The 14,118-nt window shown below is 43.0% G+C and overlaps 1 protein-coding gene across 1 annotated transcript; it reads left to right on the forward strand.

The window, feature by feature from the left end:
• The first annotated feature begins 5,193 nt into the window (after nucleotides 1–5,193).
• Nucleotides 5,194–9,922, forward strand: LOC107194296 (rho-related BTB domain-containing protein 1). The gene is made up of 14 exons (XM_015583899.1): nucleotides 5,194–5,373; nucleotides 5,755–5,858; nucleotides 6,034–6,231; nucleotides 6,867–7,074; nucleotides 7,184–7,426; nucleotides 7,498–7,583; nucleotides 7,731–7,857; nucleotides 7,935–8,069; nucleotides 8,261–8,284; nucleotides 8,669–8,819; nucleotides 8,910–9,040; nucleotides 9,117–9,359; nucleotides 9,443–9,591; nucleotides 9,688–9,922. The coding sequence occupies exons 1-14, from the start codon at nucleotides 5,194–5,196 to the stop codon at nucleotides 9,920–9,922; spliced, it is 2,214 nt and encodes a 737-aa protein (XP_015439385.1).
• The last annotated feature ends 4,196 nt before the right edge of the window (nucleotides 9,923–14,118 follow it).

A 14,118-nucleotide genomic window follows, 5' to 3' on the forward strand; every position in this document is an offset into this window, starting at 1 on the left:
CTTCTGTCAGTCAAGTTCGTGACTTCTAGCTACTCAGATCTCGTGTTACCAGTAAAATTGTTCAACATCCACGTTCTTCAATTTCTCCAATATAATTTTTCACTCGGACTATCACTTCCGGTTCGAATTTCTGTTCATCCCAGTCCTCGTTTCGTATCTATCTGCATAGGTTCCCCGGTTGCGCGTTCTGGTGTAACAGCCAGTGAACCGAATCCCGATCAGGTCTCGGGAGCACGTGCTGTGCGTCCTCAACAGCTGATCGTGACGCCCGTCCATTCGATTAATCCGTGTGATTAACCATCAAGGATGATTATATGCCCGGCGGTTCGCCGGCGGAAAGGTTGTGTCCAACCTAAAGGTTCCCATCGACGATACGATTTGTCGTACGATAAGTTGCACAGAGATCTGGACAAACTGTTAGGATTAGGGCTATTAATATTCGAATAATTTGAATACTCGAATTTTCGAATAGCAGTCAGTTATTATCAAAGAATATCGTATCGTAAATATTTGAATACATTCAGAATATTTCAAATAGAGTTGAATTGGGCTGCTAAGTTTTGATTCTGGACTATTGTGTGGTCGAAGCGACCTGGGTTGTGCCAATCAGTTGTACGACGCAAATCGTATCGTCTGTGGGGCGTTTAACTTGGACCAATTTCGGGTCGAGTTTCATATTGCTTGTGTTGAACGGCCGTAATCGCGAGTTTTCTGCGATTAACCGCTGAAAGAGGTCGTCCAATAGAGGGGACCGTTTACTTAATTAATTGCGGCCGCGACGAGAGAGGACTGGCTCGTTGACCCCGTCGATTCTTGGACTTGGATCACCCTTCGACCGGATTGATTTAATAGCGAGGGAAGGGGGCGAAATGTCTTCCACCGCGAATAGGCGTTAACCCCCTTTTTTTTCTTTTCTTTTTCTTTCTCTGCACTCTGTTTTCGCTGACCTGCGGAGCCGCCTGTTCTGCAATGCGTCAGCTCTCGACTGCTGCACGCAATACCGTGGGTCGCGTAGTGCTTGCGTTTCTTTTTCGATTTTTGCTGTTGGACACGACGTTTCGTAGATGTACGATACGATAATTACGATGGATTTTCTAATCTGTGGTTGGTAGAAGCGGACTGGGCTACTTGTATTCCTCCGAAGTTACAAAATAGATCAGAATCACCTTGGTCCATTGGTAGATTACGCCCATTCTTTGCAACTGACAAAGGTTGGTATATATATATACTCTTTCTCTCATCTTTATGGAAGAGTGGTCGTCAACAAGTTGGAAATAAATCGTCTACTGGTGTATCCTTTGGTATCGTCTGCAGTAGCGGATCAAGGTCCCTCGAATCGTGAGAAGAACATAAACGTCCTCCTGATCCCTTTGCTCTATCGATATATCCTATCTGAACAATCACTTACATTCACTATTGTCTGAAATATTTTTTAATATCGTCAATAGTTTCGAAGACATTCGAGTGGGTCGATTTACATGGGACACCCTGTATATATCCCCCGTTTTCTCGGGACGAATACTCGAACAATGCGTCCTTTTTCCATGGCTGATTATTTCCTGAAGCGATCCAGTCTAAATAGCCTCTCCCGTTAGATTACTTTTCGGCTCGGTGCTCGACCCAGTTGCGGAGTTTCATTCAAGTCGGATGCGTAATAACCGAAGTGTACACGTATACCTCTTGTTGTGAATGAACTGGCGTGTCGGAATTGATGCGCGTTCCCCCTGGAAAGTATAATTCAATTTGCATTTTAGACTATGATACACACTACGCCAAGAAGCTACTGTTCACCCTGGGTGAAGAACCTACCACTTATATCTCTAGCACGTTGCACCCATTTTCTACGGATTCTAGGTTACGTCCAATCGTTTTTTTTCGAGCACGGATACCGCAGGAGTTCTAAAGAAGATTCGAATTACAAATGTCCGATTCCGATTCGATTCTTCAAAAGATTTATTCGATCGTCACTGCCATGTATATGGTAAGATATAGACTAACGATCAAAAGTATGGGACCAGGTCCTCCTATAATTAAAGAATGTGGAATAAAATATTTTACAAAAATATATTCAACAAATATAATATATATTTATTATATTTATTATTTTAAGGACATATAGACTCATTTGGAATTTTCTGAATCGAATTGAAATCGAACTAACAACCCTAATTCGAATGATCACCGCCGAATCAAGGGGAGGGGGTTCGATTCTTCTTCCATGGGTGCTTCCATTTCGTCCTGATTAAATGTTATTTAATTTTATACAGAAAATATTTCAATTTTCGACGATTTATGTTACCTTATTCTGTTTTGTATTACATTGTTTACCCTCCCCCCTTCTCAACCAAGGGGTCCCTCGGAAGTTCGATAGCCCTGGGCCAGAAAAATCTTGATCCAGACCTGCGAATCATCTCCAATGTAGAAGGTTGTCGCGCGGGCTGGACAACCATGTCGGCCATTACTGGGTCACACTCGCCATCGGCTAGCTGGGGACGTTTAACGATCGCGCGATAAGTTCAAGTGCACAAACCATCAAGTCGCACACACACATGGTCTTCATTTTTTTTTCCCTCCTCCGAATATATATACAGTCGTCGATTCACCACCGGTGAACGTGATTGCCTTGCACCACGTACGTACGGCAATCGTGTGACACGTTCGAGATCGATAAGACCTTGCCAGAAGTTAACGACAACTTCCGTGGCAATTGCAACGGAGACGACACGACTAATCGTTCATACATAAATAATCGTCAACTTCCCGTGCAACGTAACTCGGGGGGCGAATAAAAAAAAGTTTTTCGTGAAAACGCTTCGGAAAGTTTCACTGGAACGGTAGCTTATGGTATATACATATTACCTAGAGGTAATTTGGTATTTGCCTGTTTAAGCATTTACTTTTTAATAGAAAACAGTTACACTGCCGACTTTGTGCATGGGTGACATGAAAGTTTGATAAGGATTAGCGAGCAAGATTCTTACCGCTGTTGGAATCGATACATATATCGAATACTTCCCATCATTGTTAATATATTACCTTCATTAACTTTTTGTAGAATAATATGTTCCTCTTTCTCTGATTATATCGGACCTGGTTCCATACTTTCGGCCGGTAGTGAGGTCCAGAAACCTGCAAACATTAAAAGACTTCAGTTGACAGTAGTGTCATTTTACATATTTCAGATGCATCGTTATTGTACTTAAAAAAAAGAACGCCTTAGACCTTTTCTATCTTATAGATGTAAAACTACAAAGGTAGATCAACGAATAGAGATAGATGTATCTGGAGAACAATGTTGAGGATACATGCGTAATGCATCATCGTTTCGTAAACACGGGGTGAACGAAAGGGTACTTTCACCATCCCCCACGATCCTCGTAACGATCGATGGTCGCGGGCATGTAGCCACGCTGATTGATGGACGGATTCTTAACGGTGGAATGGATTTCATTCACAGACCAACCAGTTCCGAGAAGACGGCTAACGCTTGTATCGAGCGAACGGACTTCGATTTTTCTCGGTCGCGACGCCCACTGATTGTTCTGCATAGACGTATAGACGCTGTCATCTACCGTTATCGACGTGTCCGCCTTAAACACAGCTTTCACGGTATCTGCAGAACATACATAGACCAACCAATAATAATTATCGAAAAATAAATTCTGTTTGAAAACTTCATCACTGATCTGACCAGGGTTTGCATAAAAAGTTGGTCAAATTAATTGATTAAGTATCACAATACAGAAGGGACTTTACAAAACCCTGTTAAAATCGACGTCTGATAGTGGGGGTCTTTTCTTGCCTTGTCAGGTACCGTTCGTGACGTCTGTAGATTATTCGAATGAAATTCAGCCAATCTCCGGTCGACAGAACGACGGTAGTCTAAATTATTCCATAGCCCAATATTTCACCCCTTCCGCTCCTAAAGTCGTCTGTCGACCTCGCGATCGACATCGAAATTACCCCACAGCACATTTACGGAATGTCGCAAATCGTCCTAGCGTCTATCCATGCTCATTTATAAATAGCCATCGGCCTGTGTGTGATTAATTTCGATGTAAATCGTTTTTTCTGCCACCCTGTATAATAGTTCGCGAGTTTGCCGATGTCCACACGTTCGTTCAGGGTTAAGGTGAAGTATACATATATCGCTGTTGAGGCTGAAGTTGCAAAGGTTCGACCACTAAATATAGAGAGGATGCCCACGGGGTCAAATCAATAGGCATCCTGCGTGTTATGTACAGTGGTCTCTGAACTAGTGGAGAAACGGCTTGGAACTACAGTAAATCCTCGATGAGTGTTCGAAAAATTTCTAACATACTCCCTTCTTCTAAACACCCACTACGTTCTTCGTTGAAAGCGTGCACTGAACGTTCAATCCACTATCTACGTAACCCAATCCGCCTATTTCTGGCCTGAATCGGTCCTCCCTGAGTCACCTGCAATTATCAGGAAAATCGATGAGTAAAATATATTCATCAGAAAGACTTACCGGTAGCTCAACCCGGATACACAAGTGAATCCTCTTTGAAGGAGTTATACAACTTCCCCTCTGATTGTACACTGACGTGCAAACTCGGCTTCCGTTAGGAGAAAAATTGGCGTAAGAGAAAGGCCTTCTACCACTTGATAAATTTATTTCAAATACTGAAATGAACGTTAAATTGAATGTTAATATGGCATAAACTTCAGTAATTCCCGATACCAAGTGATAGGAGGTCTTTCCAGTACACAACTTTTGCCCCTAGCGGAAGCCGAGTTTGCTCATGCGTGTACATAATGACTCTCACGCAATTCACATCATCGAGTGTTCACACGCAAGGATCTAGCTAGCTTAATCTAGATCCCGTGTAAATTATTATTTTTTTTCCCATCGACAATGATCCGCAATGATATTAAGTCGTTTCGAGAATTCGAGTCAAGGGCATCGCGTGTGCATGCCAATCGGCTGACCGTGGACGATTTCGTCCAGTTCCAGGGATCGTAGACCAGCCCGATAAAGCGAGGGGACTACGGGCTTTAATCGACGGCCAGGGATCGGATGTGGTGGTGGTGGACGTGTAGTACAGTTGAAGGAAGGACAGCGGTTCCATCGAGGCCGACGGAGACGGTGGTAGCTGCTGCTGCTGCTGGTACCTACGACCTGGCATCTGGAGGAGAAGGGTGTTGGATGAACAGGGGTGATTGTCGGTGATGGACAATGAGCAGCCGCATCAGGAACTGGTCAAGTGCGTGGTCGTCGGCGACACAGCGGTCGGCAAGACCAGACTGATATGTGCCAGGGCCTGCAACAAGCACGTGTCACTCTCGCAACTGCTGACTACTCACGTGCCCACCGTATGGGCCATTGACCAGTACAGGATCTACAAGGACGTAAGTTGTGTTACACTTAGGAACTCTATCCTTGTGACTTACGGTTATTGGACTGCGGATGTTTATGCAAATATAAATCTTACGGATTAATTTTGTTGAAATTGAATACAATAAAAAATTGATTTACCCTGTTAGGGATTCTCGGATCTAGGTTCTTTATGAATGGAAAATTTGAATGAAACTTGTGAAACTTTTTGCTGTACTGAATGTTGATATTACTGATTATTCGTAAACATTATCACTGACAGAAAACACGTAATATTCTAGAAATGTATTATTTTTATTGGTGTAGAAACCTACGTTATAAGTAGTTATGATAGTCGAACGTAATGAGCAATTAGGACCGTAATTTTTATTGAATGCAAATGTACGATTTACCAGGTGTTGGAGCGATCTTGGGAGGTCGTCGACAATGTGAACGTCTCCCTGCGTCTGTGGGATACGTTCGGCGACCACGAGAAGGATCGTCGTTTCGCGTACGGCAGGTAATTGATCAATTCTGAATCGTCGACGATAATGGTGGCGATACGGTAGACATGTATATCGTGGATAAAATATCGATATTATTGGTATCGGTACTTGCAATTAAATTAGACGTAATGATATCGAAAAATGAAAATAAATAATTTATTTAAGTAGAAATATTTCACCTTATCGCAGATCGGACGTGGTGCTGCTATGCTTTTCGATCACAAACCCGGTTTCCTTACGGAACTGCAAGGCGATGTGGTACCCGGAAATACGGAGGTTCTGCCCCCAGACACCAGTCCTGTTGGTGGGGTGCAAGAACGACTTGCGGTACATGTACCGAGATGAAACATATCTGAGCTACTTCCGCGACCGTAGTCCGTTCGTAAGGTAAGCTGTGCATCTGGAAACATGCAAAGAAAAATATTTTAAGTCATCCGTGTTTGCTCAACGTTGATTAATTCGGTGGAGGCCACAACTTTCTTCCCCTACCCTCGGATCAGTGTTTCCCACCAAGGTGCAATTGAATATTTTGGGGCGAAATTAACAAATCATTTTTAGCAACAGTTTTACCTATGTGCCTACTGTATTTGAACTAGCTATTAATGTTCAACTTTTTCAAACCTTGGTCTATTATTCTGCTAGGGTGAGTATCGTGATCTTTGAGGCACTGAAATGGGGCAGGATCCAAAAAAGGTTAAGTTAAACACTGCCTTAGATTGTACAGCCCTAGGAATCGTCTTTCCCTTTATCCATAGATTCTGATAATCACCTGTTTATTCGATACGGATGTAAGACATGGTCTCTAGCCCCATCAAGCGCACGTAACACCCGAGTTCCATTTAGGTAACAACGACGAAATTGGATTAACCGAGCCTTGGCATACGAAGGCTGGCTCCCCAGGGGTATTCCTCAAAGTTCATCGTGACTTTCAGACCCTCTCCCGAGATTATTCCAGTTATTCTCGATATAGAATGACATATTTCCATCGGTGTCACAACCTTCTTGTTCCCAATTCTAAACAGGGCCACAAGGAAGAGCGACCTGGTGATGCCTGATCAGGCTCGAGCCGTGGCCAGGGAGCTTGGAGTGTGTTACTACGAGACCAGCGTCTTCACGTATTACGGTGTCAATGAAGTTTTCGAGAATTCGATACGGGCCGCGCTGATCGCACGTCGTCAGCAACGGTTCTGGATGACGAACCTGAAGAGGGTGCAGAGACCTCTGCTTCAGGTGAACGAATTACCATTCTACAAGACGAAGACTTCTTTAAGTTACTTCCTGAACATTATAGCCCCAGCATAAAAACTTTGATAACTATAGTTCTGATTGTTCTTTACAGGCTCCCTTTTGCCCTCCAAAGCCAGTACCGCCAGAAGTATGCCTGGCGGGGAGCACCTACGAGGAGAACATGAGAACACTATGGACGAAGCCGGTTCATACGGACGTGACCTTGATCGCTGGGAACTGCACGTTCGCGGCCCATCGGTGTCTCCTAGCTGCGGCGTCGCCGGCGTTTCATCGACTCTTTACCATGGAACTGATCCAGGAGCAGACACCAAGGAGTTCCAGTGAATCTAGCATGGTATAACTCAACGTGTCCAGTACCTCCATACGGTCTTCTTTCCACAATACACTTTTTCTATTTTGGTTAAGGTGAGCACGTTCGGCGAGGCGACCGTCGGCGATTTCAACGACGACACCGAGTGTCTGATTCGTATCGATCAGTCAAAACCCTCAAAGTGAGTTTATCCCGCAAATCTGTTAAGCGTTCCAAGCTAGAACCGTAGGTAGTCTGGCCATCGATACCACACAACGATGTTATGAAATAATCTGCTGCGTTTTAATCTTTGATCGAATTTAACCAAAATTGTGGTTGTCTTCTGTAGAGTCTGGGAGCAGCTGAAGCGGCGATCAAGCTTTCAAGTACTGCCCACGATGGATAATCAGAGGAAGGCGGCTGGAGCGACGAGGGAGCTGAACCATCCAGCCTTTCAGAACATCCGTGTATGTCTGGTGAGGATTCTTGTTGTCTATGGAAAAAAAGAATAAATTAGTTTGGATGTCTATGGCCAGTTTCCATTGGTTCGCAGACCGAAAGCACGAACGGAATGCAGCAACCAACGACTGTGGTGACGCTGTCGAAGCTGATCACCCCGCAGGCTATGCAACAGTGTCTGCAGTTCATTTACACGGGCAGCATGGATAAACGGTATCACGATCTGCAGGTACGTTGCGTCGGTATCGTATTATCGTTTATAATTTCACCGATGAAAGTCGTGGTGGTACGTTTCATTAGCCACAGAAGTATACAGTGTATAAGTTTCATCCTCCATAGATGTTCCTTGCTTAGCCTCTATGTCTTTAACAATGACGACGTCCACGGTACATGACAATTAACGCGGCTCTATTCTTTCAGACAGCTCCTATCGGGCTTCTACTGGTTAGTACAATGTGAAATACGTTCGCTGATATGCCAGCACACATAACGCACACGCACGTAGTAGTGTCACATAGCGTCAGGGTATCGATTTCAGAGAAAGAGAGCGAGTCAGCTAGGTCGTCGCCTATATAGTCATCTTCAATCCCGGCATGTTCTTATTGGTTCCTTGTGTTTTCTTAGAACAGTGACATAAGACCGTACGGTGATCACGGGATGCATGGAAACGCTTCCAGTCCTTTCGACGACCACAAAAAAAAAGAAACCGTCTCCACCTGGGTGTCCCCGAGTTTAGAAAGGACCTCCATATCCGATCACCCCCCATGATCATATTCTGTATTGTTGAAAGCATCTTAATTGATTGTATCGTTCTCCATTTTATCACAGGAAATCAGGCAGGCAGCCGAATTCCTAGAGCTTCCTCAACTGCTGATGGTGCTGGGGACGTTGCATACTAGAGATCAGTTCAATAACGATCTGAACGACAGGTACAAGCAAGTGGTGAGGCAACGACTGGAGGATATTTGTCTGGATCAAGGTAGACTTCGTTCGTCGTATTCAGTTCTGGCAATATAATCCAGAATAACTGTTTCGGTGGTTAACTGATCTTGAAACTCGATTATCTCAGGACTGTTTGCTGACGTGGTGTTTGACTTGGACGATGGAAGCGTACCGGCACACAAAGCGATTCTCACTGCCCGATGTGACGTAATGAAAGCCATGTTCTCCGGTGATTTTCGCGAAAGTAGCGCGAAAGTAGTGAGTACGCTGCTTTGACCGATAGACTACATTTTGTTTTTGCCTATGAACTTCCATGATATTATTAAAAATACAGATAGTGTTCCCTGGAGTACGCGAGTACACGTTCCACAAGTTGCTCTGCTACCTGTACACCGACGAGGTGCCGGCAATTTCCTCCGCCAGATGCTTGAACCTTCTAGAACTGGCCAATCGCCTGTGTCTACAGCGATTGGTGAACCTAGTCGAGAGCCGAGTGATCGAGGATCTCGAGAGGTTGTCCCAGAACGACGGGAACGAAGCGGTGGAGAACTGTCTGAGGCTGCTGGAACCTTGCAAGGTCAGCTCTTTCATCCCTGATCTGTGGAGATAGCGATTAATTGGGAACACCTGGTGTACAATCCGACGATTCCTCGGTTACAGTTACATAATGCTGATCAGCTGGCGGACTGGTGCATGAATCACTTGTGCGTTAACTACAACAAGTTGTGCAAGATGTCCCCCAGGAGTGTACGTCTTCTTCATCCGGAGAACCAGGAGTACCTGAACGAGCATCGATGGCCTCCAGTGTGGTGGGTAGACAGAAATGAATTGTCGATGAGGGGTACTCGAATACAAGCAATCCACGTAAGTCGAAGATGAAGCGGCAAATATTTTCTGTCTATCAGGTACCTGAAGGACTACGACTACTACCAGAAATGCTTGGCAGAACGTGATCGCGAGAACAAGCCCACGCTAAAGAGGAATCGCAATCAGTCCGGTTGCCTGTGCTTCTCCAGCTCCATAAAGACGAGAAGAGAGAGTTCCGGAAACGGCGGTACAGCGTCATCGGCATCGAACGATCCGCAGGCGGAACGTCCTCTGTTCGACTCGTCTATAGAATCCGGTGAACAGGTTGTATGACAACAGCCCAGCGGCACAAGCCGCTCCGTCAGATTCATTCTGATCCTACCCGTGCTCATGGTCTTCATATGCACCATTTTTACTATTTTGATACTGCTACAGATTTATACTTAAGGACTGTGTTTCAAACGCCGACGAGACGAGATCTATTGCACACGATACTACTACCCCTCCCTGTTAACCAGAGGTCTTCTCTGTTCCCCTGAAACACACAAGAGGGGCCTCTCTATCAATATTTGTCGCACGTGTCCAGATATCCTTAGGCTGGCGCGCACTTCTTTACCTCGAACAAGTGTAGGTTTTCTAAAAGTGAAACGGATCTATAAGAACCGTTCCGTGTGAAAAATTGGTGTATTTTTTGTACATGGAGATCCTCCCCGTCGGGTGTACTCATTCATCCGACTTTCTGCTGTCGTTGGAAAGACACACACACACACACACACACGGTCTGTGTCTATTTCAACGGGACTTCTCACGGGCGTCCATCCGTTTCTAAATAAAAACAAGTTGGTGCCTTTTGTTGACGACAAGTCTTCGCCATTAAAGCGACTCCTAAGTGTTGTTGGGGTCACCTGAAAAAAATGTTTCATTTTCCCTCGATCAGTTGAGAATCGTTGCTTGACAGAGATACAAGTCTCGCGAGTACCTTGCAATTAATCGACTTCAATCTCGCACGAGCAGAATTTTGTATACGTGATCCACTTTGGTAGCTTGGTCCTCGAGGCTTTTCTGGCCAGGGTTCTTGCGATTAATAATGTTCATCAATCCCTGTCCTTTCCGGGAAGGTTTTTAATACTTTGAAGTGTATATCTGTAAGGTTATTTCCACGGAGGACGCTGATTCACCTGCGTGCATGTATGTCGGATTGCCTGTCCAGAGTTTATACAGGGGTCAGTATGGGAAACATCATGGCGGAAAGAGTCGAGCATTATTAACCATTTTGGCAAATATAGATGTTACCAGTTCCTTCTTTCCGCTGTTTTGAATTAATTTCACGAAAATAAAACACAAGGAGGAACGGTAGAAGAAAAGTGTTTCGATTCGGGACGTCCGATCGGAGTAAACGATTATCACCAGACGATAAAAACCGCCGTACTTTTATCGATGCGTATTAGACTGACGAAAATCGAGCAATAGCTTTAGTCCATAGTAGCGCGTAAACATTACGCTGTAAATGATACTAAACAGTACGTATAGTCGTGTAAGGAAAAATATCCAGACGTTGCAACGTTTTTACATCATTTGCAGTGCAAATTTTGCACAGAGCATTCGACGACGACGGGCCCTGCTTCAACCGTTGAGTTTCATCCTTCCACGAGCGAGGTTACAATTGCTTCGAGTGCAAGGAAATATCTCGTATTTTTACCATTTTCTAATGATCTACAGTTACGCGGAATTATTGTCGATTATCATTAAGTGGACGGGGGGGGCCGCGTGCAGTTCAATCAACCACAAACGAGGTGTACGACCATTAGAGAACTTACTTGTGTCCTCCTTATATATTTTCTTTTCATCTTCATTTTTTTCCACCGAGTAGTGCCAAAACGTTCTGCTTACTCGTTAAAAGTGACTGTTCTTTCTTTCGTCAGAAGTTTGTGGACCACAATTTGAGAAACACTGCTCTGGAACACCCTGGATTGTATAACACAAAGATACGTTGGACGTCGAGTCTATTCGATACTTCGTTTGTGTAGTAAGGGCTCTGGGATTGTCTGATAACTGTAACATATCGATCACGGTAATGGGTTACTGCTAGAATTATGAATCGTGAATCTTGTAATCATAATTGTGTACCTAGGTTATAGGAGCGAAAGAAAGATTGAGCGTGAGAGAAATGATTTTGTTTGTAAATGAGTTTACTAACGCGTTCATAGGGTGTAAAACGATGCTTTATCAAGCGTACCTTCTTGTAAGAACAAAGGTACATATAACTTTTTAAATATACTGGCGAATTGTACTTTGTAAGTGCACAAATTCTTTCTCGCAACTCAGAAGAAGCGTAACCTCGCGTTTATACATAAAGGGCCGGTCGTGATGATGTCCTCGGTCGATCATAAAACTATCTGTAACGTTAACGATCGGTATGAAAGGTGTTTAATAATTTGATACTTGTTAGTTCATTCCTTCGCCGCAGCCATCGCCGTGTTGATCAGTCGTTACATTCATTGTCTGTCGTGTAATGGAAGTGTGCTTGTGAGAAAGGGAGAATGAGAGTCAAGGTAAGGGAACATAGGTCCCCTTTAATTGGTGATGGGATTCAAGACGACTTGGATCGTCTTGAATTGAAAACCTGAAACATAGGAGGTGTTAGCACGTTTTGCAGCGGTCTTGTGCTTGATAATCCTGAACGATTTTCCAAATTTTATCAAGTCTTGAAAGACAAGACTTCCAATCCAATTTCGACCTCAAAGTACCGTATTTTTGATTTGTTTGGAACATTTTCAAAACAGTGTCTTCTTGAAGTCCCATCACTTCTTTTAATGTAACACGCGGAGCCACATATAAACGACACGTGTAACTGTTATGCTGCCATAACTAATTTTACACTGTATAGCCTGTGTATACGACACACACACACACGAGTAGTGATGGGTACGTTTTCAAGTGTTCGAACAGATTCGATCATTCAAAACTTGAAAAATTGTTTCTTCGTTTAATTCAATTGATTTCAACTGTTATTTAGAACCCATCGCTACAATGATGAATGAAAAAAACACATACTGTTGTAAGATGCGCTACTGCCTGAAATTCTCCAACGGAAACGACGTATGCAGAATGTGTCTGTTTCGGCGAGGGTGAGAATAACGTCCCACTTGTACGCTTCGTCAATTTCGATGTCAATGTTGTCCTTCGTCGCTCGTAAATGTATATTTTATACTGACATTGGTAACTGTAGGATTAAGGGTTCGAAGACAGACATAGAGCGATAGAGGATCGAAGATATATCGATTTTGCGCGTATTTTAGGCGCAATTACAGCAGACATTTTGCTGAATATTTTGTCCTTGTGAAAAGAGGCATTTGCGGGCGACAGAATTCCCCTCTTCGGTGTGTATAAAATATCGTACGTCGAAGGATAAAATGTGTCCCTGATACAATTTTACAAAATAAGAACCTGACCGCCTCCTCGAAGTACTTCGGTGCGTTTTCTTTTTTTTTTTTTTTCGAATTTTTTCATTATTCCCGCGCTCGCAAGGCCTCCAATCCTAACTGGTTGCGACTACGACATCTGTTTTGGAATGGTGCAAACTGATCGATTTATAGAAAGTACTTGCGATTTGTTGTCAGTTCGGTCGGTAACAAATAACTCGATAACGTATTGTTAAAAAATTAAGCTAACCTATCGTTTAAGAGATAATGAAATTGTCAAAGCATTTCATATTCCGTACCGACGAGTAAAATATTCCACTACAAAGAAAAGGAGATATTCGTGGTACAGTTCAGATTTGATAACTATTTGGACACATTTGAACGGTCATGCAGTTAACGCACTGTCATTGGACTCAAATTAAGAACCGCGGGTGAAATTTCTATTTCACGCATTCAATTCTTCCGTTGCTTAGATTATAGTCAACAAATACGGACAAGCTGTTTAAATCATTTCAACACACAATTTCCATTTCGAATAACACTTTCTCTTCGTTGAACGAGTCGCCATTTTCAAAATATCTCATGGATGGTGAACAATTGATACAATTGGTATTACAAAAACTTAATAATAACGTTAAATTTTATAATTGACTTAACGATCACGTTTGATAATCTATTCAATATCATATGGAATGAAATTAAAGGAAAGCACAGCGATTGTTCGGGAGTCTCGACTAACAATCCAAAACGATTTTCGGAGATCTAGAAGACCGTTAATCGAGATGAAATAAGGAATCTATTTTAAATTTAATTTTACCCGCATAAAATAGAAGCAAAGCTGTATATACGTACGTATGCATGTCGCTTCGAGAAATATGATTTTTACCTTAAGCTACATTTTAATATTCTATTTTCAAATGCACAGGCGATAAATAAAACTAATTTTTAATTAAACTTCACACGTATAAGTACCGTTCTCATTTTTTAAATTTATAATAGAAATATTTCCAAGACACTTTATTTATTGTTTGAAGAGAAAGGGTCATAACTAATTCTGAGTTTTATTTTTTTTATATATGTTTGTATTTTTAAAAGGAATGGTATAAA

This window comes from Dufourea novaeangliae, unplaced genomic scaffold (assembly GCF_001272555.1).
Source record: "Dufourea novaeangliae isolate 0120121106 unplaced genomic scaffold, ASM127255v1 scaffold28, whole genome shotgun sequence".
NCBI classification, from domain to species: Eukaryota; Metazoa; Arthropoda; class Insecta; order Hymenoptera; family Halictidae; genus Dufourea; species Dufourea novaeangliae.

What these genes read in the sequence shown, in the direction of transcription:
- LOC107194296 (XM_015583899.1), top strand. Translation starts at nt 5,194, where the DNA reads ATGGACAATGAGCAGCCGCATCAGGAACTGGTCAAGTGCGTGGTCGTC. An exon ending in TGCAGAGACCTCTGCTTCAG is followed by an intron (nt 7,075 to 7,183) that starts GTGAACGAATTA and finishes TGTTCTTTACAG; the next exon opens with GCTCCCTTTTGCCCTCCAAA. An exon ending in GGATATTTGTCTGGATCAAG is followed by an intron (nt 8,820 to 8,909) that starts GTAGACTTCGTT and finishes CGATTATCTCAG; the next exon opens with GACTGTTTGCTGACGTGGTG.